The sequence below is a fragment of the Bombina bombina genome, chromosome 1 (assembly GCF_027579735.1).
Source record: "Bombina bombina isolate aBomBom1 chromosome 1, aBomBom1.pri, whole genome shotgun sequence".
Taxonomy (NCBI): Eukaryota; Metazoa; Chordata; class Amphibia; order Anura; family Bombinatoridae; genus Bombina; species Bombina bombina.
Genome location: NC_069499.1, coordinates 1,218,345,156 through 1,218,372,208, shown reverse-complemented (window position 1 = coordinate 1,218,372,208; position 27,053 = coordinate 1,218,345,156). Strand labels below are relative to the sequence as shown.

The window sequence follows — 27,053 nt, the reverse complement described above, 5'->3', positions numbered from 1 at the left end:
TGCCTCTAAGGCAGCATGAAGGAACGGACCCCTATCCGGTAACGGATCCTATAGGGGGCAGACTTTCATTCTTCGCCCAGGCGTGGGCAAGAGATGCCCAGGATCCCTAGGCATTGGAATTTATATCCCAGAGATATCTTCTGGATTTCAAAGATTCCCCCCCAAAAAAAGGGGAGATTTCGCCTTTCACAATTATCTGCAAACCAGATAAAGAAGGAGGCATTCTTACATTGTGTACAAGATCCATCCAGTTCCAAGAGAGGAACAGGGACAGAGTTTTTACTCAAATCTGTTTGTGGTTCCCACGGAGAGGGAACCTTCAGACCTATTTTGGATCTAAAGATCTTAAACAAATTCCTCAGAATTCCGTCATTTAAGATGGAAACTATTCGTACCATCTTAACTATGATCCAGGAGAGTCAATAGAGGACTACAATGGATTTGAAGGATGCTTATCCTCACATTGTGATGCATAAAGATCACCATCGTTTTTCAGGTTTGCCTTTCTAGACAGGCATTACCAGTTTGTAGCTCTTTCCTTTGGGATATCTACAGCCCCAAGAATCTTTATGGAGGTTCTGGGGTCGCTTTGGCGGTCCTTAGACCGCGGGGCATAGAAGTGGCCCCTTATTTAGACGACATCCTGATACAGGCGTCAAACATCCAAATTGCCCAGTCTCATACGGACGTAGTACTGGCATTTCTGAGATCACATGGGTGGAAAGTGAACAAGGAAAGAGTTCTCTATCCCCAATCTCAAGGGTTTCCCTCCTAGGGACTCTGATAGATTCTGTAGAAATGAAAATTTACCTGACGGAGTCCAGGTTGTCAAAGTTTCTAAATTTCTGCCGTGTTTTTTCATCCCATCCGCGCCCTTCGGTGGCTCAGTACATGAATGAAATCGGCTTAATGGTAGCGGCAAGGGACATAGTACCGTTTGCACGTCTACATTTCAGACCGCTGCAACTATGCATGCTCAGTCAGAGGAACGGGGATTACACAGATTTGTCCCCCTGTTAAACCTGGACCAAGAGACCAGAGATTCTCTTCTCTGGTGACTATGTCGGGTCCATCTGTCCAAGGGTATGACCTTCCGCAGGTCAGATGGGACAATTGTTACAATAGATGCCAGCCTTTTAGGTTGGGATGCAGTCTGGAACTCCCTGAAGGCTCAGGGATAGTGGACTTAGGAGGAGACCCTCCTTCTAATAAATATTCTGAAACTGGGAGTGATATTCCATGCTCTTCAGACTTGGCCTCAGTTAGCAACTCTGAGGTACATCATACTCAGTCGGACAATATACACGACTGTGGCTTACATCAGCCATCAAGGGGGAACAGAAGTTCCCTAGCGATGTTAGAAGTCTTACAATAATTCACTGGACAGAGACTCACTCTTGTCTATCAGCTATCCATATCCCAGGTGTTGAGAACTGGGAGGTGGATTTTCTAAGTCGTCAGACTTTTCTTCCGGGGGAGTGGGATTTCCTCCGGAGGTCAAGACCAAGCAGGAGAGGGCTTTGGTGTTTTTGACAGCGCCTGCGTAGCCACGCAGGACCTGGTATGCAGATCTGGTGGACATGTCATCCTTTCCATCACGGTCTCTGCTTCTGAGACAGGTCCCTCTACCTCAGGGTCCTTTCAACCATCTAAATAGAATCAATCTGAGATGGACTGCCTGGAGACTGAACGCTTGATGTTATCAAAGCATGGCTTCTCCGAGTCAGTCATTGATACCTTAATACAGACATGAAAGCCTGTCTCTAGGAAAATTGAACATAGATATGGTGTAAATATCTGATTGTTATGAATCCAAGGGTTACTCATGGAGTAAAGTCTGGATTCCCAGGATATTATCTTTTCTCCAAGATGTTTTTGAGAGAAGGGTTGTCAGCTAATTCCTTAAAAGGGGACAGATTTTTACTCTGTCTATTTTTTTGCACAAGCGTCTGGCAGGTATTCTAGACGTTCAGGCATTTGGTCAGGCTTTGGTTAGATCCAAGCCTGTGTTTAAAACTGTTGCTCCGCCATGGAGCTTAAACCTGATTCTTAAGGTTCTTCAAGAAGTTCCGTTTGAACCTTTTTTGTTCCATAGATATCAATCTTTATCTTGGAAAGTTCCTTTTGGGTAGCTAATTCCTCGACTCGTAGAGTCTCCAAGTTATCTGTGTTACAATGTGATTCTCCTTATCTGGTCCTTCGTACGGATAAGGTAGTCCTGCGTACCAACCTGGGTTTTTTCCTAAGGTGGTATCTAACAAGTACATCACTCAAGAGATAGTTGTTCCATGCTTGTATCCTAATCCTTCCTCAAAGAAGGAACGTCTATTACACAATATTGGATGTGGTTTGTGCTTTAAAGTTTTACTTACAAGCTACTACAGTTTTCATCAAACGTTCACCTTGTTTGTTGTCTATTCTGGACAGAGGAGAGGTCAAAAGACTTCAGCAGCCTCTCTGTCTTTTTGGTTAAAAAGCATAATTCATTTAGCTTATGAGACTGCTGGACAGCAGCCTCCTGAAGGGATTACAGCTCATTCTACTAGAGCTGTGGTTTTCACTTGGGCCTTTTTTAAATGTGGCTTCTGTTGAACAGATTTACAAGACGGAGTCTTGGTCTGCGCTTCATACTTTTCAAATTTAACAAACCTTGCTTCTTCGGAGGCTATTTTTGGGAGAAAGGGTTTTTTACAGGCAGTGGTAACTTCCGTTTAAGTACCTGCCTTGTCCCTCCCATCATCCGTGTACTTTAGCTTTGGTATTGGTATTCCATAAGTAATGGATGGTCCGTGGACTGGATACACTTAACAAGAGAAAACATAATTTATGCTTACCTGATAAATTTATTTCTCTTGTAGTGTATCCAGTCCACGGCCCGCCCTGTCACTTTAAGGCAGGTAATTTTTTCATTTGAACTACAGTCACCACTGCACCCTATGGTTTTTCCTTTCTCTGCATGTTTTCGGTCGAATGACTGAATATGGCAGTTAGGGGAGGAGCTATATAGCAGCTTTGCTGTGGGTGGACTCTTGCAGCTTCCTGTTGGGAAGGAGAATATATTCCATAAGTAATGGATGATCCGTGGACTGGATACACTACAAGAGAAATAAATTTATCAGGTAAGCATAAATTATGTTTTTTGGGAGAAAGGTCTTATAGGCAGCGGTGCCTTCCGTTTAAGCGCCTGCCTTGTCCCTCCCTTCATCCGTGTCCTATAGCTTTGGTATTGGTATCCCACAAGTAATGGATGAACCCGTGGACTGGATACACCTTACAAGAGAAAACAAAATTTATGCTTACCTGATAAATTCATTTCTCTTGTGGTGTATCCAGTCCACGGCCCGCCCTGTCATTTTAAGGAAGGTGTTTTTTATTTTTAAACTACAGTCACCACTGCACCCTATAGTTTCTCCTTTCTCTTGCTTGTCTTCGGTCGAATGACTGGAGGTGGCAGTTAGGGGAGGAGCTATATAGACAGCTCTGCTGTGGGTGATCCTCTTGCAGCTTCCTGTTGGGAAGGAGAATATCCCACAAGTAATGGATGAATCCGTGGACTGGATACACCACAAGAGAAATACATTTATTAGGTAAGCATAAATTTCTCCAACATAGGTGTGTCCGGTCCACGGCGTCATCCTTACTTGTGGGATATTCTCCTCCCCAACAGGAAATGGCAAAGAGCCCAGCAAAGCTGGTCACATGATCCCTCCTAGGCTCCGCCTACCCCAGTCATTCTCTTTGCCGTTGTACAGGCAACATCTCCACGGAGATGGCTTAGAGTTTTTTAGTGTTTAACTGTAGTTTTTATTATTCAATCAAGAGTTTGTTATTTTAAAATAGTGCTGGTATGTACTATTTACTCAGAAACAGAAAAGAGATGAAGATTTCTGTTTGTATGAGGAAAATGATTTTAGCACCGTAACTAAAATCCATGGCTGTTCCACACAGGACTGTTGAGAGCAATTAACTTCAGTTGGGGGAACAGTGTGCAGTCTCTTACTGCTTGAGGTATGACACATTCTAACAAGACGATGTAATGCTGGAAGCTGTCATTTTCCCTATGGGATCCGGTAAGCCATGTTTATTAAGATAGTAAATAAGGGCTTCACAAGGGCTTATTAAGACTGTAGACTTTTTCTGGGCTAAATCGATTCATTATTAACACATATTTAGCCTTGAGGAATCATTTATTCTGGGTATTTTAATATGATTATATCGGCAGGCACTGTTTTTGACACCTTATTCTTTAGGGGCTTTCCCTAATCATAGTCAGAGCCTCATTTTCGCGCCGGTATGGCGCACTTGTTTTTGAGGACAGCATGGCATGCAGCTGCATGTGTGTGGAGCTCTGATACATAGAAAAGTCTTTCTGAAGGCATCATTTGGTATCGTATTCCCCTTTGGGCTTGGTTGGGTCTCAGCAAAGCAGATTCCAGGGACTGTAAAGGGGTTAAATATAAAAACGGCTCCGGTTCCGTTATTTTAAGGGTTAAAGCTTCCAAATTTGGTGTGCAATACTTTTAAGGCTTTGTTATCAAGTTTATGCCTGTTTACAATGTCTGAACTACCAGATAGATTGTGTTCTGACTGTGGGGAAACCAAGGTTCCTTCTCATTTAACTATATGTATTTTATGTCATAAAAAAAAAAAAAAAAAAAAAAAAAATGATGCCCAAGATGATTCCTCAAGTGAGGGGAGTAAGCATGGTACTGCATCATCCCCTCCTTCGTCTACACCAGTCTTGCCCATACAGGAGGCCCCTAGTACATCTAGTGCGCCAATACTCCTTACTATGCAACATTTAACGGCTGTAATGGATATTTCTATCAAAAACATTTTAGCCAATATGCCCACTTATCAGTGAAAGCGCGACTGCTCTGTTTTAGAAAATTCTGTAGAGCATGAGAACGCTGATGATATGGTTTCTGAAGGGCCCCTACACCAGTCTGAGGGGGCCAGGGAGGTTTTGTCTGAGGGAGAAATTTCAGATTCAGGAAACATTTCTCAATAAGCTGAACCTGATGTGATTACTTTTAAATTTAAGTTGGAACATCTCCGCGCTCTGCTTAAGGAGGTGTTATCCAATTTGGATGATTGTGATTATCTGGTCATTCCAGAACCACTATGTAAAATGGAAAAGTTCTTAGAGGCCCCGGGGCCCCCCGAAGCTTTTCCTATATCCAAGCGGGTGGCGTACATTGTTAGTAAAGAATGGGACAGGCCCGGTATACCTTTAGTACCTCCCCCCATATTTATAAAATTGTTTTCCTATAGTCGACCCCAGAAAGGACTGATGGCAGACAGTCCCCAAGGTCGAGGGGGCGGTTTCTACTCTACACAAGCGCGCCACTATACCCATAGAAGATAGTTGTGCTTTCCAAGATCCTATGCATAAAAAATTAGAAGGTCTGCTAAAGATGTTTGTTCAGCAAGGTTCCCTTCTACAACCAATTGCATGCATTGTCCCTGTCACTGCAGCCGCGTGTTTCTAGTTTGATGAGCTAGGAAAGGCGATTATTAGTAATTCTTCTTCTTATGAGGAGATTATGGACAGAATTCGTGCTCTTAAATTGGCTAATTCTTTCACCCTAGACGCCACCTTGCAATTGGCTAGGTTAGCGGCGGAAAAAAAATTCTGGGTTTGCTATTGTGGCGCAGAGCGCTTTGGTTAAAATCTTGGGCAGCGGATGCGTCTTCCAAGAACAAATTGCTTGACATTCCTTTCAAGGGGAAAACACTCTTTGGCCCTGACTTGAAAGAGATTATCTCTGATATCACTGGGGGCAAGGGCCACGCCCTTCCTCAGGATAGGTCTTTTCAAGACCAAAAATAAACCTAAGTTTCGTCCCTTTCGCAGAAACGGATCAGCCCCAAGGGCTACGTCCTCTAAGCAGGAAGGTAATACTTCTCAAGCCAATCCAGCCTGGAGACCTATGCAAGGCTGGAACAAAGGAAAGCAGGCCAGGAAACCTGCCACTGCTACCAAGACAGCATGAAATGCGGGCCCCCGATCCGGGACCGGATCTGGTGGGGGGCAGACTCTCTCTCTTCGCTCAGGCTGGGGCAAGAGATGTTCTGGATCCTTGGGCGCTAGAAATAGTCTCCCAAGGTTATTCTCTGGAGTTCAAGGGGCTTCCTCCAAGGGGGAGGTTCCACAGGTCTCAGTTGTCTTCAGATCACATAAGAAGACAGGCATTCTTACATTGGGTAGAAGACCTGCTAAAAATGGGAGTGATTCATCCTGTTCCATTAGGAGAACAAGGGATGGGGTTCTACTCCAATCTGTTCATAGTTCCCAAAAAAGAGGGAACGTTCAGACCAATCTTAGATCTCAAGATCTTGAACAAGTTTCTCAAGGTTCCATCGTTCAAGATGGAAACCATTCGAACACTCCTTCCTTCCATCCAGGAAGGTCAATTCATGACCAAGGTGGATTTCAAGGATGCGTATCTACATATTCCTATCCACAAGGAACATCATCGGTTCCTAAGGTTTGAATTCCTGGACAAGCATTTCCAGTTCGTGGCGTTTTCTTTCGGATTAGCCACTGCTCCTAGGATTTTCTCATAGGTACTAGGGTCCCTTCTGGCGGTGCTAAGACCAAGGGGCATTGCTGTAGTACCTTACTTGGACGACATTCTGATTCGAGCGTCGTCCCTTCCTCAAGTAAAGGCTCACACGGACATTGTCCTGGCCTTTCTCAGATCTCACGGATGGAAAGTGAACGTGGAAAAGAGTTCTCTATCTCCGTCAACGAGGGTTCCCTTCTTGGGAACTATAATAGACTCCTTAGAAATGAGGATTTTTCTGACAGAAGCCAGAAAAACAAAACTTCTAGACTCTTGTCGGATACTTCATTCCGTTCCTCTTCCTTCCATAGCGCAGTGCATGGAAGTGATAGGTTTGATGGTAGCGGCAATGGACATAGTTCCTTTTGTGCGCATTCATCTAAGACCATTACAACTGTTCATGCTCAGTCAGTGGAATGGGGACTATTCAGACTTGTCTCCGAAGATACAAGTAAATCAGAGGACCAGAGACTCATTCCGTTGGTGGCTGTCCCTGGACAACCTGTCACAAGGGATGACCTTCCGCAGACCAGAGTGGGTCATTGTCACGACCAACGCCAGTCTGATGGGCTGGGGCGCGGTCTGGGGATCCCTGAAAGCTCAGGGTCTTTGGTCTCGGGTAGAATCTCTTCTACCGATAAATATTCTGGAACTGAGAGCGATATTCAATGCTCTCAAAGCTTGGCCTCAGCTAGCGAGGGCCAAGTTCATACATCAACCATCAGGGGGGAACAAGGAGTTCCCTAGCGATGGAAGAAGTGACCAAAATCATTCTATGGGCGGAGTCTCACTCCTGCCACCTGTCTGCTATCCACATCCCAGGAGTGGAAAATTGGGAAGCGGATTTTCTGAGTCGTCAGACATTGCATCCGGGGGAGTGGGAACTCCATCCGGAAATCTTTGCCCAAGTCACTCAGCTGTGGGGCATTCCAGACATGGATCTGAGGGCCTCTCGTCAGAACTTCAAAGTTCCTTGCTACGGGTCCAGATCCAGGGATCCCAAGGCGGCTCTAGTGGATGCACTAGTAGCACCTTGGACCTTCAAACTAGCTTATGTGTTCCCGCCGTTTCCTCTCATCCCCAGGCTGGTAGCCAGGATCAATCAGGAGAGGGCGTCGGTGATTTTGATAGCTCCTGCGTGGCCACGCAGGACTTGGTATGCAGATCTGGTGAATATGTCATCGGCTCCACCATGGAAGCTACCTTTGAGACGAGACCTTCTTGTTCTAGGTCCGTTCGACCCACTCCAGCTGACTGCTTGGAGATTGAACGCTTGATCTTATCAAAGCGAGGGTTCTCAGATTCTGTTATTAATACTCTTGTTCAGGCCTGAAAGCCTGTAACCAGAAAAATTACCACATAATTTGGTATATCTGTTGGTGTGAATCTGCAGGATTCCCTTGGGACAAGGTTAAGATTCCTAAGAGTCTATCCTTCCTTCGAGAAGGATTGGAAAAAGGATTATCTGCAAGTTCCTTGATGGGACAGATTTCTGCCTTGTCTGTGTTACTTCACAAAAAGCTGGCAGCTGTGCCAGATGTTCTAGCCTTTGTTCAGGCTCTGGTTAGAATCAAGCCTGTTTACAAAATTTTGACTCCTCCTTGGAGTCTCAACCTAGTTCTTTCAGTTCTTTAGGGGGTTCCGTTTGAACCCTTACATTCCGTTGATATTAAGTTATTATCTTGGAAAGTTTTGTTTTTGGTTGCAATTTCTTCTGCTAGAAGAGTTTCAGAATTATCTGCTCTGCAGTGTTCTTCTCCTTATCTGGTGTTCCATGCAGATAAGGTGGTTTTGCGTACTAAACCTGGTTTTCTTCCAAAGGTTGTTTCTAACAAAAACATTAACCAGGAGATAGTTGTGCCTTCTTTGTGTCCTAATCCAGTTTCAAAGAAGGAACGTTTGTTGCACAACTTGGATGTAGTTCGTGCTCTCAAATTTTACTTAGCAGCTACTAAGGATTTCTGACAAACTTTGTCTTTGTTTGTTGTTTATTCTGGTAAACGGAGAGGTCAAAAAGCAACTTCTACCTCTCTCTCCTTCTGGATTAAAAGCATTATCCGATTGGCTTATGAGACTGCCGGACGGCAGCCTCCTGAAAGAATCACAGCTCACTCCACTAGGGCTGTGGCTTCCACATGGGCCTTCAAGAACGAGGCTTCTGTTGATCAGATATGTAAGGCAGTGACTTGGTCTTCACTGCACACTTTTTCTAAATTTTACAAATTTGATACTTTTGCTTCTTCTGAGGCTATTTTTGGGAGAAAGGTTTTGCAAGCCGTGGTGCCTTCCATTTAGGTGACCTGATTTGCTCCCTCCCTTCATCCGTGTCCTAAAGCTTTGGTATTGGTTCCCACAAGTAAGGATGACGCCGTGGACCGGACACACCTATGTTGGAGAAAACAGAATTTATGTTTACCTGATAAATTACTTTCTCCAACGGTGTGTCCGGTCCACGGCCCGCCCTGGTTTTTTTAATCAGGTCTGATAATTTATTTTCTTTAACTACAGTCACCACGGTAACATATGGTTTCTCCTATGCAAATATTCCTCCTTAACGTCGGTCGAATGACTGGGGTAGGCGGAGCCTAGGAGGGATCATGTGACCAGCTTTGCTGGGCTCTTTGCCATTTCCTGTTGGGGAGGAGAATATCCCACAAGTAAGGATGACGCCGTGGACCGGACACACCGTTGGAGAAAGTAATTTATCAGGTAAACATAAATTCTGTTTTTGTTTTTTATTGCCGCAGATGTTGTTTTGACTAATAACAGAAAAATTGTTGTGCTTTTATTATTTAAAGGCGCAGTACACTTTTTAGTTCCAAGTTTTTGAGTATATGTTTTGACTTCAGAGTTCAATATATCAAGTAAAGAACGACTATTATTGCTAGTCTGTTTAACATGTCTGAACTTGAGGAAACTACTTGTTCTATGTGTTTAGATGCCATTGTGGAACCCCCTCTTACTTTTTGTCCCTCATGTACTGAAAGGGCCTTACAATGTAAAGAGCAGATTTTCTTTAAGGAAAGTGTGTCTAGGGATGCTTCTCAGTCTGATGAGAATCAGGGTATGCCGCTTCTTTCTCCCCAAGCGTCACAACCTTTAACGCCCACCCAAGCGACGCCGGGCTCTTCAACCGCGTCTACTTTATTTACTCTGCAGGATATGGCTGCAGTTATGTCATCTACCCTTACAGAGGTTTTATCTAAGTTGCCAGTGTTACAGGGCAAACGCAGCAGGACAGAAGTTAATTTGAATACTGTGACCTCTGATGCTTTGTTGGCTATTTCCGATGTACCCTCACAGGGATCTGAATTGGGGGTCAGGGAACTTCTGTCTGAGGGGGAACTTTCCGATTCGGGAAGTGTGTTACCTCAGACAGATTCGGACGTCATGCCCTTTAGATTTAAAGGGACAGTATACACTCATTTTCATATAACTGCATGTAATAGACACTACTATAAAGAATAAGATGCACAGATACTGATATAAAAATCCAGTAGAAAACTGTTTAAAAACTTACTTAGAAGTTCTAAGTTTAGCTCTGTTGAAAAGGTGGCTGGAAAGCCCACTGCAAATGGAAAATAAGACACTCCCCCCCCCCTTCTTTTACATATGAAAAGACCCTTTACGCAAACAGGAGCAAGCTGGAGAAGGTAGCTGACGGTATTCACATAACACTTTGGGGCTTGGTTAGGAGCAATGTTACTTAAAAATAAGCAAAACTATACATTTAAAAAAAACAAAAAACTTTATGGGCTATATAAATAGATCATCTACAAAACATTTATGCAAAGAAAAAATGAGTGTATAATGTCCCTTTAAGCTTGAACACCTCCGCCTGTTACTTCGGGAGGTTTTGGCGACTCTGGATGACTGTGATTCTATTGTGGTACCACCAGAGAAATTGTGTAAGATGGACAAATACTTAGAAGTGCCTGCTTACTCTGATGCTTTTCCAGTTCCTAAGAGAATCTCGGAAATTGTTACGCGGGAATGGGAAAGACCGGGTATCCCATTCTCACCTTCTCCTAATTTTAAGAAAATTTATCCCATATCTGAAACTGTTCGGGACTCTTGGCAAACAGTCCCTAAGGTGGAGGGAGCTATATCTACCCTGGCTAAGCGTACAACTATTCCTATTGAGGACAGCTGTGCTTTCAAAGACCCTATGGATAAGAAATTGGTGGGTCTTCTAAAAAAGTTATTTATTCATCAGGGTTTCCTTTTACAACCGACGGCCTGCATTGTACCAGTTACCACTGCTAAGGCCTTCTGGTTTGACGCCTTAGAAGAGTCTCTTAAGACTGAGACTTCTTTAGAGGAAATTTTAGATAGAATTAAGGCTCTTAAGCTGGCTAATTCTTTTATTACGGATGCCGCCTTTCAGATTGCCAAATCGGCGGCTAAGAATGCCGGATTTGCCATTTTAGTGCGTAGAGCGTTATGGTTAAAATCTTGGTGTGCTGATGTGTCATCTAAATCAAAGCTTTTGGCTATTCCTTTCAAAGGAAAAACCCTATTCGGGCCTGACTTGAAAGAAATCATTTCTGACAATACAGGAGGTAAGGGTCATCTCCTACCTCAGGATAGAACAGCTAAACTAAGGGGTAAAAAAAATAATTTTCGTTCCTTTCGGAACTTCAAAGGAATCCCCTCTTCTTCCGCTAAACAGGAAGGGAATTTTGCTCAGGCTAAGTCCGTCTGGAGACCCAACCAGGCTGGGAACAAGGGTAAACAACCCAAGAAGCCTGCTGCTACCAAGACAGCATGAAGGGGCGGCCCCCGATCCGGGACCGGATCTAGTAGGGGGCAGACTTTCTCTCTTTGCCCAGGCTTGGGTAAGAGATGTTTAGGACCCCTGGACACTGGAAATCGTGTCCCAAGGGTATCAACTGGAATTCAAAAATTCTCTCCCAAGGGGGAGGTTTCTTCTTTCACGATTGTCTGTAGACCAGATAAAAAGAGAGGTGTTCTTACGTTTGGTAAAAGACCTCTCTACTATGGGAGTAATTTGTCCAGTTCCAATACTGGAACAGGGGCAGGGGTTTTACTCAAATCTTTTCGTGGTCCCCAAAAAAGAGGGCACGTTTCAACCTATTTTAGATCTAAAAAGTCTAAACAAGTTTCTCAGAGTCCCATCCTTCAAGATGGAGACTATTCGAACAATTCTGCCATTGATCCAGGAGGGTCAATATATGACTACCATGGACTTGAAGGATGTGTATCTTCATATTCCTATCCACAAGGATCATCACCATTTCCTAAGGTTTGCCTTCCTGGACAAACATTTTCAGTTTGTGGCCCTTCCCTTCGGGTTGGCCACAGCACCCAGGATCTTCACGAAGGTTCTAGGGTCACTTCTGGTGGTTCTCAGGCCGCGGGGCATTGCAGTGGCGCCTTATCTGGACGATATTCTGATCCAGGCGTCGTCTTACCATCTGGCAAAATATCATACAGACATGGTTCTGTCCTTTCTGAGGACTGGTGGAAGGTGAATCTAGAAAAGAGTTCATTACTTCCACAGACAAGGGTTCCCTGACTCCCTGAGTTCATTACTTCCACAGACAATAGATTCCTTATCCATGAAAATTTTATTGACAGAGGTCAGAAAGTTAAAGATTCTGAATACATGCCGAGCCATTCAGTCCAATCCTCTGCCATCAATGGCTCAGTTCATGGAGGTAATTAGATTGATGGTGGCGGCAATGGACATCATTCCGTTTGCTCGTTTTCATCTCAGACCGATACAACTGAGCATGCTCAGGCAGTGGAATGGAGATTATGCAAATGTGTCTCCTCAGATAGATCTGGATCAGGAGACAAGAGACTCTCTTCTTTGGTGGTTGTCGCCGGATCATCTGTCCCAAGGGACGTGCTTCCGCAGACCCTCATGGGTGATAGTGACAACGGACGCCAGTCTACTAGGTTGGGGTGCAGTCTGGAATTCCCGGAAGGCTCAGGGTATGTGGACTCGGTCGGAGTCTCTACTTCCAATCAATATTCTGGAATTGAGAGCAATATTCAATGCGCTTCAGGCTTGGCCTCAGTTGGCTTTGGCCTAATTCATCCGTTTTCAGTCGGACAACATCACGACTGTGGCTTACATCAGTCATCAGGGAGGAACAAGGAGTTCCTTAGCGATGACAGAAGTATCCAAGATAATTCGATGGGCGGAGGCTCACTCTTGTTATCTGTCGGCAATCTACATCCCAGGGGTGGACAACTGGGAAGCGGACTTTTTAAGCAGACAGACGTTTCATCCGGGGGAGTGGGAACTCCATCCGGAGGTCTTTGCCACTCTGATTCTCAGATGGGGCAGACTGGAATTGGATCTGATGGCGTCTCGTCAGAATGCCAAGCTCCCAAGATATGGATCCAGGTCAAGGGATCCTCAGGCCGAACCAATAGATGCCTTGGTCGTTCAACCTAGCTTATGTGTTTCCACCATTTGCTCTCCTTCCCGGGTGATTGCACGGATCAAACAGGAGAGGGCTTCGGTAATTCTAATTGCGCCTGCGTGGCCTCGCAGGACTTGGTATTCCGATCTAGTGGACATGTCCTCTCTGCCGCCGTGGAAGCTTCCATTGAGGCAGGACCTTCTCATTCAGGGACCCTTCCAACATCCGAATCTAGTTTCTCTGCAGCTGACTGCTTGGAGTTTGAACGCTTGATTTTATCTAAGCGGGGGTTCTCTGATTCGGTCATTGATACTTTGATTCAGGCACATAAGCCTGTCACTAGAAAGATCTACCATAAGATATGGCGTAAATATCTTTATTGGTGCGAATCCAAGGGCTACTCATGGAGTAGAGTTAGGATTCCCAGGATTTTATCTTTTCTCCAAGAAGGATTGGAGAAGGGGTTATCAGCAAGTTCCTTAACGGGACAAATTTCTGCTTTGTCGATTTTACTACACAAGCGTTTGGCAGATGTTCCAGACGTTCAGTCTTTTTGTCAGGCTCTGACCAGAATCAAGCCTGTGTTTAGACCAATTGCTCCACCCTGGAGTTTGAATTTAGTTCTTAATGTTCTTCAAGGGGTTCCGTTTGAACCCATGCATTCCATAGATATTAAGTTGTTATCTTGGAAGGTTTTATTTTTGGTTGCTATTTCTTCTGCTCGTAGAGTTTCCGAGCTTTCAGCTTTACAATGCGACTCTTCTTATCTTATTTTTCATTCTGATAAGGTGGTTTTACGTACCAAACCTGGTTTTCTTCAAATTTATCAGGTAAGCATAAGTTTCCTTTTGCTTATTTTTAAATAACATTACACTGATTTTCAGACTCCTAACCAAGCCCCAATGTTTTAGGAGAATACTGATGTATACCTACTCCAGCTTGCTCCGGTTTGTGTAAAGAGTCTTTTCATATGCAAAGGAAGGGGGAGGGGGGAGTGTCTGCTATTTGCCACTTGCAGTGGGTGTTCCAGCTACCTTTTTAACAGAGCTAAACTGAGAGCTTCTAAGTAAATTTTTGAACGGGTTTTTTTATAGATTTTTAGATCAGTATTTGTGCATATTATTCTTTATAGTGGTGTCCATTACATGCAGTTAAATGAAAATTCGTCTATACTGTCCCTTTAAGTAAAAGCTGTTTAAAACAGAAGTGAATCAGGAAGTGCATGTTTGTGTACAAGCGAGTCTTGGAGTATAGCTCACTCGCTTATAAAGACTATTCCTACAGAAAAAGTTGGTTGGTTGATTATTTAAAAAAATAAAAATAGTATTAGGCCCCTTGCATACATACAATGTAAGTAGTTTAATCCTCAAAATTGCCTTTAAATTACTTTTTAATTTTTCATGATGCAGAAATAAGACTTTTCAATGAGCATGTGCATTTTTTCATATTCAGCAATTGTGATCTTTAGAAACAAATGTGAATCTGAAAAGATTCACATGGCTACTTTACAAGCATAACATGAGAATCCTCTACAATGTCACTCATTGCTGTATTAATAATATTTTCCTGTTCCATATAGACTGGAAATCGGAGTATGGAGGATTTACTTCATACATTGCTAAGGAAGAAGATGAGGAGGTAAGGAAAATAATAGGGAGATGCTCATCTATATTTAGAGTATAGTAAAGGCTTGTAATGGGATTTTGCTTTGTGAAATGCTTAAAGGGACAGAAAAAATATTTAAAGTTATTGTGCAAAAACACAATTAAAGAGGGCATTCTGTGACTTGCCTTTTGTGCATTTAAATGTAATTAGATTTTGGACCCCAAAACAGCCACGATAACTCATTGATTAGCCATTCGTCAGCCACTGTTTTTAATCCAATCACAGGTTTTGTTTGCAAATCACAACCCCATTACTAGTGCAATTCACTTTAATGTAGTTTCCTCCTGCGTTGAATAAAGCCGTCAACTGCTTCATCCAGCACAGGAGCGTCTTACTGTAAAGTGAACAGTGCTATTAATGGGGTTGTGAATTTCAAACAAGACTGTTGATGGAAGTTTAGAAAACAAAAATATTGTCACAGGTGGTCTATAAAGGGGGAGCCTAGGCCATTTTAGGGGCTAAAATTGATAGCACAAAATATAATTCGTGGAATACTCTCTCAATTGTGCAAATACAGCATAATAATGTAAAAAAAAAAAAAAAATTAACGTTTTTTTCTACAAAAATCCCTGTAAATGTAATCACTACATGCTAACACAAACCTGATATAATTGATATATTTATATGGTTGTTTATTCCCTTATGTAATTTATTTATAAAATTGTGTATTTATTTTCTTTACAATCTATTTTTTTAGTTGCTCACAGTTTACCCAGAGGACAACTGTTTGGCATTGATTTACAGGGACAAAGAAACAATGAGATTTGTAAAGCACATTAACCACAAGAGTCTGCAGCGGGAAGTAATTCATCCAAACCGAAAAGGATTCTGGGACTTTGCTTTTGTTTATTATGAGTAAGAACTCTAAATGAATTGAGATTTTGGACACTAAAAGGAGTGACTAATATAAAAAGCTGTTTTATGAGCTTTATGCCCAACATGTCCTGCTATGGAGTGAGTTGTGAATCAGTGTCACCACAAGGGAAAGGATAATAAAATCATGCAGAATGTAAATATATATAAATTTTATAAAAAAATATTTTTGAGAACTTACTATAACTCTGTTGAAAAAAAAAATGTTGTAGGTTATCCAAAGTACCCCTAAGAACACTGACACATGGATTTGTTGTTAAAATGTCAAAGAAAAAAAGGTAAATATGTTCAGTTTGTGAACAGCTGGGCCACTAAATACATTTCTCACTGGCTAAAAAGGAGAGCCCCCATAGGACCCTTACATGCCCCACAAGCATTACAAAAGTGTTTTGTTTTTTGATCCCTCAGCACAGGGACATCATTTTTCATTAAAAAGAAAAGGTTTTAAAACATTTTGAAAATGATGTTATTTTGATGCAGCCTCAATGTATGTTTAAGTCAAGCAATATTATTTTTAAATAGAGTAACTCAAATGTAACGTGTATGTGTGTCTTTATTTTGGTCTCTTTTCTTTTTAATATATTTATTTTCTGCTTGAGGTAGGAGACTTCAGTACTTAAAAGGTCTGTATCCCATATACAGTCGTATGCTAAAGTTTAGGCACCCCTGACAATTTCCTTGATTTTCATTTATAAATAATTGGGTGTTTGGATCAGCAATTTCATTTTGATCTATCAAATAACTGAAGGACACAGTAATATTTCAGTAGTGAAATGAGGTTTATTGGATTAACAAAAAATGTGCAATATGCTTAAAAACAAAATTCACAGTCCAATATGTAATCAACATGTGTGTGAAACAGTAAATTAGATAGATCGTAATCCTGTGATACTATTCTTGTTAGAGTCCCACTAGTGCGGTTATCACAGTCGTAAGTATTCAAAGTATCAAGCTCCAAGTGTAAAGGTAATTGGAACGGGCTTACCACTCTTGTAGCAGTGTAACATCAGAACTCAATGATATCGGCATAAACTCCACAGGTTGGATCTGCACACTGTTCAGCGTCTCAGTGCAGCGTGTAACGCTGAAGTCCTCAGTGAAGCGTGGAGCCTCGTTCCTGTGCCAACAATCCGTCACTCGGCACAGCTAATCCAATCGGATCCTGGGGTACCTCCACACCCCCGCAGCAATCAAAGACCAGCAAACCAAACACAATGTAGCGATCTCATCAGAACGGAAGCCAGGAGAGAGGTTATATGATTAAAAATTCTATATTTATTTCATATAAGTTTAAAAACGAAAATCCCCCAGGGAGACCATTTATTTCAGCAATTGGCTCCCTGGGGGAAAAACTTGGGTTATGGGTCGATGCACAGTTACAGCCAGTGGTACAACCCTTGCCGGGTTTTTTAAGGGACACGAAGCATTTACTGAGATTGGTAGAAAATTTTACATGGAATGATAGTTACAAATTTGTAACTATCGATGCTATTTCCTTATACTCTTGTATCCCACATGAGTTGGGGATTAATGCAGTCAAACGAATGCTTGAAAAATACTCTGAATATGATGCTAACCTAATTGCCTTTATTTTGGAAGCAATTTCTTTTCTGTTAGATCATAACTACTTTATTTTCAATGGTGAATTTTTTGTACAACTAAGAGGAACTGCGATGGGGGCAAAATTTGCCCCCTCGTATGCGAATCTGTACCTTGCAAATTTTTTAAATGGAGACCATATTTAACATCAATAATAATTATAAGAACAACATTAAAATGTACACTAGATACATTGATGATATCCTATTAATTTGGGATGGCTCCAAATCAAATTTAGAGGAATTTTTAGGCTACCTGAATAATAATACTGGTAACCTTAGATTCACGTTTGAAACTTCAGAAAATGATATACCCTATTTAGATATTTTGATCTGTCACTCTGGCAATAAAATAACCACTGAGGTATATAGGAAAAAAATAAGTGGCAATACTATCTTAAGAGCAGACTCATCCCACCCTTCACATCTTAAAAAGGAAATACCAAAAGGGCAATATGTAAGGCTAAGGCGTAATTGTACCACCATAGAAAAGTATTGGAAGCATGCTAATGATTTAACTGCAAGATTGATTGAGAGAGGTTACAATCCCTCCAATCTAAAAGAGATATCAGAACAAGTCTCACATTTCAATAGGGATAGTCTATTAAAGGACAACAATAGGAGAATTAATATGGAAAGAAAAGGTATAAATTTTGTAACAAAATATAGTAAGCAGTTTAATGAGATTTGTGATATCATTAAGAAAAGGCTACCAATTTTGGAGAGTGATAAAGATCTGCAATCTATTTCAACTATGTGTAAGTTTGTCTCAAAAAAATCTGAAACTATTGGTGAACAAGTTATGAAAAATGTTGGTTCAAAGCAAGATCAGTATAATAAGACCACCAATAAAAATTGGCTAGGGAAAAAAGTTGGCTTCTATAAGTGTTGAGGAAAGACATATAAGTGTTGTAAACATGTATTAATGGGTGAGAATTTCACCTCAACAAACACAGGTAAAAACAGAATTTATGTTTACCTGATAAATTACTTTCTCCAACGGTGTGTCCGGTCCACGGCGTCATCCTTACTTGTGGGATATTCTCTTCCCCAACAGGAAATGGCAAAGAGCCCAGCAAAGCTGGTCACATGATCCCTCCTAGGCTCCGCCTTCCCCAGTCATTCGACCGACGTAAAGGAGGAATATTTGCATAGGAGAAATCATATGATACCGTGGTGACTGTAGTTAGAGAAAATAAATCATCAGACCTGATTAAAAAACCAGGGCGGGCCGTGGACCGGACACACCGTTGGAGAAAGTAAATTATCAGGTAAACATAAATTCTGTTTTCTCCAACATAGGTGTGTCCGGTCCACGGCGTCATCCTTACTTGTGGGAACCAATACCAAAGCTTTAGGACACGGATGATGGGAGGGAGCAAATCAGGTCACCTAGATGGAAGGCACCACGGCTTGCAAAACCTTTCTCCCAAAAATAGCCTCAGAAGAAGCAAAAGTATCAAATTTGTAAAATTTGGTAAAAGTGTGCAGTGAAGACCAAGTCGCTGCCTTACATATCTGATCAACAGAAGCCTCGTTCTTGAAGGCCCATGTGGAAGCCACGGCCCTAGTGGAATGAGCTGTGATTCTTTCAGGAGGCTGCCGTCCGGCAGTCTCATAAGCCAATCTGATGATGCTTTTAAGCCAAAAAGAGAGAGAGGTAGAAGTTGCTTTTTGACCTCTCCTTTTACCAGAATAAACAACAAACAAGGAAGATGTTTGTCTGAAATCCTTTGTAGCCTCTAAATAGAATTTTAGAGCACGAACTACATCCAAATTGTGCAACAAACGTTCCTTCTTTGAAACTGGATTCGGACACAAAGAAGGCACGACTATCTCCTGGTTAATATTTTTGTTAGAAACAACTTTCGGAAGAAAACCAGGTTTAGTACGCAAAACCACCTTATCTGCATGGAACACCAAATAAGGAGGAGAACACTGCAGAGCCGATAACTCTGAAACTCTTCTAGCAGAAGAAATTGCAACCAAAAACAAAACTTTCCAAGATAATAACTTGATATCAACGGAATGTAGGGGTTCAAACGGAACCCCCTGAAGAACTGAAAGAACTAAATTGAGACTCCAAGGAGGAGTCAAAGGTTTGTAAACAGGCTTGATTCTAACCAGAGCCTGAACAAAAGCTTGAACATCTGGCACAGCCGCCAGCTTTTTGTGAAGTAAAACAGATAAAGCAGAAATCTGTCCCTTCAAAGAACTTGCAGATAATCCTTTCTCCAAACCTTCTTGAAGAAAGGATAGAATCTTAGGAATTTTTATCTTGTTCCATGGGAATCCTTTAGATTCACACCAACAGATATATTTTTTCCATATTTTATGGTAGATTTTTCTAGTTACAGGCTTTCTAGCCTGAACAAGAGTATCAATGACAGAATCTGAGAACCCTCGCTTTGATAAAATCAAGCGTTCAATCTCCAAGCAGTCAGTTGGAGTGAGGCCAGATTCGGATGTTCGAACGGACCTTGAACAAGAAGGTCCTGTCTCAAAGGTAGCTTCCATGGTGGAGCCGATGACATATTCACCAGATCTGCATACCAAGTCCTGCGTGGCCACGCAGGAGCTATCAAGATCACCGATACCCTCTCCTGTTTGATCCTGGCTACCAGCCTGGGAATGAGAGGAAACGGTGGGAACACATAAGCTAGGTTGAAGCTCCAAGGTGCTACTAGTGCATCCACTAGAGTCGCCTTGGGATCCCTGGATCTGGACCCGTAGCAAGGAACCTTGAAGTTCTGACGAGACGCCATCAGATCCATGTCTGGAATGCCCCACAATTGAATTATTTGGGCAAAGATTTCCGGATGGAGTTCCCACTCCCCCGGATGAAATGTCTGACGACTCAGAAAATCCGCTTCCCAATTTTCCACTCCTGGGATGTGGATTGCAGACAAGTGGCAGGAGTGAGTCTCCGCCCATTGAATTATTTTGGTCACTTCTTCCATCGCCAGGGAACTCCTTGTTCCCCCCTGATGGTTGATATACGCAACAGTCGTCATGTTGTCTGATTGAAACCGTATGAATTTGGCCTTTGCTAGCTGAGGCCAAGCCTTGAGAGCATTGAATATCGCTCTCAGTTCCAGAATATTTATCGGGAGAAGAGATTCTTCCCGAGACCAAAGACCCTGAACTTTCAGGGGTTCCCAGACCGCGCCCCAGCCCACCAGACTGGCGTCGGTCGTGACAATGACCCACTCTGGTCTGCGGAAGCTCATCCCTTGTGATAGGTTGTCCAGGGTCAGCCACCAACGGAGTGAATCTCTGGTCCTCTGATCTACTTGTATCGTCGGAGACAAGTCTGTATAATCCCCATTCCACTGACTGAGCATGCACAGTTGTAATGGTCTTAGATGAATTCGCGCAAAAGGAACTATGTCCATTGCCGCGACCATCAAACCTATTACTTCCATGCACTGCGCTATGGAAGGAAGAAGAACAGAATGAAGTACTTGACAAGAGCTTAGAAGTTTTGATTTTCTGGCCTCTGTCAGAAAAATCCTCATTTCTAAGGAGTCTATTATTGTTCCCAAGAAGGGAACTCTTGTTGACGGAGATAGAGAACTTTTTTCTACGTTCACTTTCCACCCGTGAGATCTGAGAAAGGCCAGGACAATGTCCGTATGAGCCTTTGCTTGAGGTAGAGACGACGCTTGAATCAGTATGTCGTCCAAGTAAGGTACTACTGCAATGCCCCTTGGTCTTAGCACCGCTAGAAGGGACCCTAGTACCTTTGTGAAAATTCTTGGAGCAGTGGCTAATCCGAATGGAAGTGCCACAAACTGGTAATGCTTGTCCAGAAAGGCGAACCTTAGGAACCGATGATGTTCCTTGTGGATAGGAATATGTAGATACGCATCCTTTAAATCCACCGTGGTCATGAATTGACCTTCCTGGATGGTAGGAAGAATTGTCCGAATGGTTTCCATTTTGAACGATGGAACCTTGAGAAATTTGTTTAGGATCTTGAGATCTAAGATTGGTCTGAATGTTCCCTCTTTTTTGGGAACTATGAACAGATTGGAGTAGAATCCCATCCCTTGTTCTCCTAATGGAACAGGATGAATCACTCCCATTTTTAACAGGTCTTCTACACAATGTAAGAATGCCTGTCTTTTTATGTGGTCTGAAGACAATTGAGACCTGTGGAACCTTCCCCTTGGGGGTAGCTCCTTGAATTCCAGAAGATAACCTTGGGAGACTATTTCTAGCGCCCAAGGATCCAGAACATCTCTTGCCCAAGCCTGAGCGAAGAGAGAAAGTCTGCCCCCCACCAGATCCGGTCCCGGATCGGGGGCCAACATCTCATGCTGTCTTGGTAGCAGTGGCAGGTTTCTTGGCCTGCTTACCTTTGTTCCAGCCCTGCATTGGCCTCCAGGCTGGCTTGGTTTGAGAAGTATTACCCTCTTGCTTAGAGGATGTAGAACTTGAGGCTGGTCCGTTTCTGCGAAAGGGACGAAAATTTGGTTTATTTTTAGCCTTAAAAGACCTATCCTGAGGAAGGGCGTGGCCCTTACCCCCAGTGATATCTGAAATAATCTCTTTCAAGTCAGGGCCAAACAGCGTTTTCCCCTTGAAAGGTATGTTAAGTAATTTGTTCTTGGAGGACGCATCCGCTGACCAAGACTTTAGCCAAAGCGCTCTGCGCGCCACAATAGCAAACCCTGAATTTTTCGCCGCTAATCTAGCTAATTGCAAAGTGGCGTCTAAGGTAAAAGAGTTAGCCAACTTAAGTGCTTGAACTCTGCCCATAACCTCCTCATAAGAGGATGCTTGATTGAGCGACTTTTCAAGTTCCTCGAACCAGAAACACGCTGCTGTAGTGACAGGAACAATGCATGAAATTGGTTGTAGAAGGTAACCTTGCTGAACAAACATCTTTTTAAGCAAACCCTCTATTTTTTTGTCCATAGGATCTTTAAAAGCACATCTATCTTCTATAGGGATAGTGGTGCGTTTGTTTAGAGTAGAAACCGCCCCCTCGACCTTGGGGACTGTCTGCCATAAGTCCTTCCTGGGGTCGACCATAGGAAATAATTTCTTAAATATAGGGGGAGGGACAAAAGGTATGCCGGGCCTTTCCCATTCTTTATTTACAATGTCCGCCACCCGCTTGGGTATAGGAAAAGCTTCGGGGGGCACCGGGACCTCTAGGAACCTGTCCATTTTACATAATTTCTCTGGAATGACCAAATTGTCACAATCATCCAGAGTAGATAACACCTCCTTAAGCAGAGCGCGGAGATGTTCCAATTTAAATTTAAATGTAATAACATCAGGTTCAGCTTGTTGAGAAATTTTTCCTGAATCTGAAATTTCTCCCTCAGACAAAACCTCCCTAGCCCCTTCAGACTGGTGTAAGGGCATGTCAGAACCATTATCATCAGCGTCCTCATGCTCTTCAGTATCTAAAACAGAGCAGTCGCGCTTTCGCTGATAAGTGGGCATTTTGGCTAAAATGTTTTTAATAGAATTATCCATTACAGCCGTTAATTGTTGCATATTAAGGAGGATTGGCGCACTAGATGTACTAGGGGCCTCCTGAGTGGGCAAGACTGGTGTAGACATAGAAGGGGATGATGCAGTACCATGCTTACTCCCCTCACTTAAGGAATCGTTTTGGGCAACATTATTATCAGTGGTATCATTGTCCCTACTTTGTTTGTCACATTTATCACATATATTTAAATGGATAGGAACCTTGGCTTCCGAACATACAGAACATCGTCTATCTGATAGTTCAGACATGTTAATAGGCATAAACTTGGTAACAAAGCACAAAAAACGTTTTAAAATAAAACTGTTACTGTCTCTTTAAATTTTAAACTGAACACACTTTTTTACTGAATATACGCAAAAGTATGAAGGAAATGTTCAAAATTCACCAAAATTTCACCACAGTGTCATAAAGCCTTAAAAGTATTGCACACCAAATTTGAAAGCATTAACTCTTAAAATAACGGAACCGGAGCCATTTTTACATTTAACCCCTATACAGTCCCTGGTATCTGCTTTGCTGAGACCCAACCAAGCCCAGAGTGGAATACGATACCAAATGACGCCTTCAATAAGCTTTTTCAGTGGATCTGAGCACCTCACACATGCATCTGCATGCCTTGCTTCTCAAAAACAACTGCGCATTAGTGGCGCGAAAATGAGGCTCTGCCTATGACTAGAAAAGGCCCCCAGTGAAAAAGGTGTCCAATACAGTGCCTGTCCGTTTTTTTAACAATTTGCCAAGATTAAAATAACTCTCCTAAGTTATAAACCATTAAACATGCTTATATAGTAATCGTTTTGGCCCAGAAAAATGTCTACCAGTCTTTAAAGCCCTTGTGAAGCCCTTGTATTCTTATATTGAAAATTAAGAAAATGGCTTACCGGATCCCATAGGGAAAATGACAGCTTCCAGCATTACCAAGTCTTGTTAGAAATGTGTCATACCTCAAGCAGCCAAAGTCTGCTCACTGTTTCCCCCAACTGAAGTTAATTCCTCTCAACAGTCCTGTGTGGAAACAGCCATCGATTTTAGTAACGGTTGCTAAAATCATTTTCCTCTTACAAACAGAAATCTTCATCTCTTTTCTGTTTCAGGGTAAATAGTACATACCAGCACTATTTTAAAATAACAAACTCTTGATTGAAGAATAAAAACTACATTTAAACACCAAAAAACTCTGAGCCATCTCCGTGGAGATGTTGCCTGTGCAACGGCAAAGAGAATGACTGGGGAAGGCGGAGCCTAGGAGGGATCATGTGACCAGCTTTGCTGGGCTCTTTGCCATTTCCTGTTGGGGAAGAGAATATCCCACAAGTAAGGATGACGCCGTGGACCGGACACACCTATGTTGGAGAAACATATACGATCAGAGACAGAATAGATTGCAATTCAACCTATGTGATCTATCTGATTACCTGTCTTTGTTGTAAATTTCAGTACGTAGGGCTCACCTCTAGATTATTAAAAGACAGGATAAGAGAACATCTGTTATCCTTGGAGGCAGAGATACCCAAGACACCAGTGGCCAAACATTTTGCGCTACATGGCAGTAATTCTGACCATTTCTCTTTTCAGGGTATAGAATATGTCACTTTAGGATTAAGAGGCGGAGATAGATACCAAGCACTAAGCAAGAAGGAAATATTCTGGATCTACACATTAAAAACAGGTTTCCCTATTGGTATGAATAAGATTAGTGATGTAAAGCTTTTCATTGATAAAATCTTAAAAGGTTGAATGTGAATATGAGTTCAATGCATAATGATATATAGTTGTACTGAATTTTTTGCATCTGACAATCATTGATTTCTCTAGTGTTTTCTTTTTCTTTTTTGTTAATAATAATCTAAAGATTGAGATAATTCTATGAGGTAGGATTGCATTGATGTTAGCATGGTGTTGAATTTTGTGTATAAATCTATCTAAATAGCATTTGACTTTTATACTGATAATTTTCACACTCATTTGTCACTATTGCTGGCATTGATGCTTTCTTGCTACTATGGAATTTCTAAAATACATTATCAAAAACAACATGTATTTATCTAGTGGTTAGCCAATATACTAACTTTGTATTAACAGTATATGTATTTTAAGATAAGTTTTCACTTTAGTTGTTGAATAATATTATTTGTATTTATTTTTGTTTGAATTTATGTATCTTGACAGAAGCAATGAACTAGTTAAATTTAAAGTACTACAGATTAGTGTCTGCTGATTGGTTGAATATGCTGCTCTCTGTATGGATTTAACAGCTGCTAGTGACGCTTGTTTCCCAGCTCTGATGAACTGCCCCTGAGGCAGGAAACGCGTCAGCTGTGTCTTCTGCCCATCTGTGTCCTTTTTTCGTTTTTAAACTTATATGAAATAAATATTGAATTTTTAATCTTATAACCTCTCTCCTGGCTTCCATTCTGATGAGATCGCTACATTGTGTTTGGTTTAAAAACAATATTAGACAGGTGCATAAATTTGGGCACTCCAACAGAAATATTGCTTCAATATTTAGTAGATCCTCCTTTAGCAGAAATAACAGCCTCTAGACGCTTCCTATAGCCTGTAGTGAGTGTCTGGATTCTGGATGAAGGTATATTGGACCATTCCTCCTTGCAAAACATCTCCAGTTCATTTAGGTTTGATGGTTGCCGAGCATGGACAGCCCGCTTCAAATCACCCCACAGATTTTCAATGATATTCAGGTCTGGGGACTGGCATGGCCATTCCAGAACATTGTACATAAATGCCAGAGTAGATTTTGAGCAGTGTTTTGGGTCGTTGTCTTGTTGAAATATCCAGCTCCGGTGTAACTTCAACTTTGTGACTGATTCCTCAACATTATTCTCAAGTATCTGCTGATATTGAGTGGAATCCATGCAACCCTCATCTTTAACAAGATTCCCAGTACTGGCACTGGCCACACAGCCCCACAGCATGATGGAACATCCACCAAATTTTACTGTGGCTATCAAGTGTTTGTCTTGGAACGCTGTGTTCTTTTCCGCCATGCATAACGCCCCTTGTTATGACCAAATAACTCAATCTTTGTTTCATCAGTCCACAGCACCACCTTCCAAAATGAAGCTGGCTTGTCTAAATGTGCATTTGCATACCTCAAGCGACTCTCTTTGTGGAGTGTGTGCAGAAAAGGCTTCTACCGCATCACTCTCTCATACGCTGAATTGTTGAACGATGCACAGTGACACCATCTGCAGCAAGATGATGTTGTAGGTCTTTGGAGGTGGTCTGTGGGCTGTTTTTGACCATTCTCACCATCCTTTGCCTATCCGATATTTTAATTCTGGCCATAACAACAACTGTGCCTGTGGTCTTTCATTTCCTCACTATGTTCCTCACAGTGGACACTGACAGCTTAAATATCTGCGATAGCTTTTTATAACCTTCTCCTAAACCATAATGTTGAACAATCTTTGTTTTCAAGTCATTTTAGAGATGTTTTGAGGCCCCCATTTTGCCACTCTTCAGAGGAGAGTCAAAGAGAACAACAACTTGCAATTGGCCACCTTAAATACCTTTTCTCATGATTGGATGCACCTGTCTATGAAGTTCAAGGCTTAATGGGCTCACCAAACCAATTGAGTGTTCCAATTAATCAGTGCTAGGTAGCTACAGGTATTCAAATAAACAAAATGACAAGGGTGCCTAAATTTATGCACCTGTCTAATTTTGTTTTGATGCATATTGCACATTTTCTGTTAATCCAATAAACCTAATTTTGCTACTGAAATATTACTGTGTCCTTCAGTTATTTAATAGATCAAAATGAAATTGCTGATCCAAACACCCAATTATTTATAAATGTTAATCATGGAAATTGTCAGGGGTGCCTAAACTTTTGCATACGACTGTATATCAATGTATAATCTATGACAATCATTTTGCCTTTTTTCTTTTAAACATGTCTTCTTTGCTCATTTAAATCAGTTGATTGATTGATACATGTTGAATGCTTTTCTGCTTGCTGCATGAGAGTGACTTGGGTGCAAATTTGCCTATGTTTTTCAGCTGTTTAGAAGGGGTTAAACACATATGGCAGATAGAAATTTACCAAATAAATCTACTCAGATTAAACGGCTGTATTTTTATTTTTTAAGTTCCATTAAAAATCTGTTCAGTCTTCCTGTCTTCAGATATATATTTTCTTGTGTGAGTTAAAGGGACACTAATGTCAAAATTAAACTTTTATGATTCAGATAGAGCATGCCATTTTAAGAGAATTTCCAATGTACTTCTATTATCAAATTTTGCACATTCCTTTTCTATACACACTTTTTGAGTTACTAGTTCCTACTGAGCATGTGCACAAGTTCATAGGGTATACAAATACTAATCTGTCATTGGTTGATGGCTGTCACTTGATACAGAGTGCCGGCAAATGGGGAAAAGATAAATTTGTCAGAAAAAAAAATCGAATGCTTAT

The 27,053-nt window shown here is 41.8% G+C and overlaps 1 protein-coding gene across 1 annotated transcript in view; it reads left to right on the top strand.

Annotated features, from left to right (window-relative positions):
• OGFOD1 (2-oxoglutarate and iron dependent oxygenase domain containing 1) overlaps window positions 1-16,043 on the top strand; it is a 104,589-nt gene extending 88,546 nt beyond the window's left edge. The window contains exons 12-13 of the mRNA XM_053700305.1: window positions 14,547-14,605; window positions 15,330-16,043. Coding sequence (XP_053556280.1) covers window positions 14,547-14,605; window positions 15,330-15,491 — 221 coding nt within the window. The 3' untranslated portion in view covers window positions 15,492-16,043. The remainder of the gene's footprint in view (window positions 1-14,546; window positions 14,606-15,329) is intronic.
• The last annotated feature ends 11,010 nt before the right edge of the window (window positions 16,044-27,053 follow it).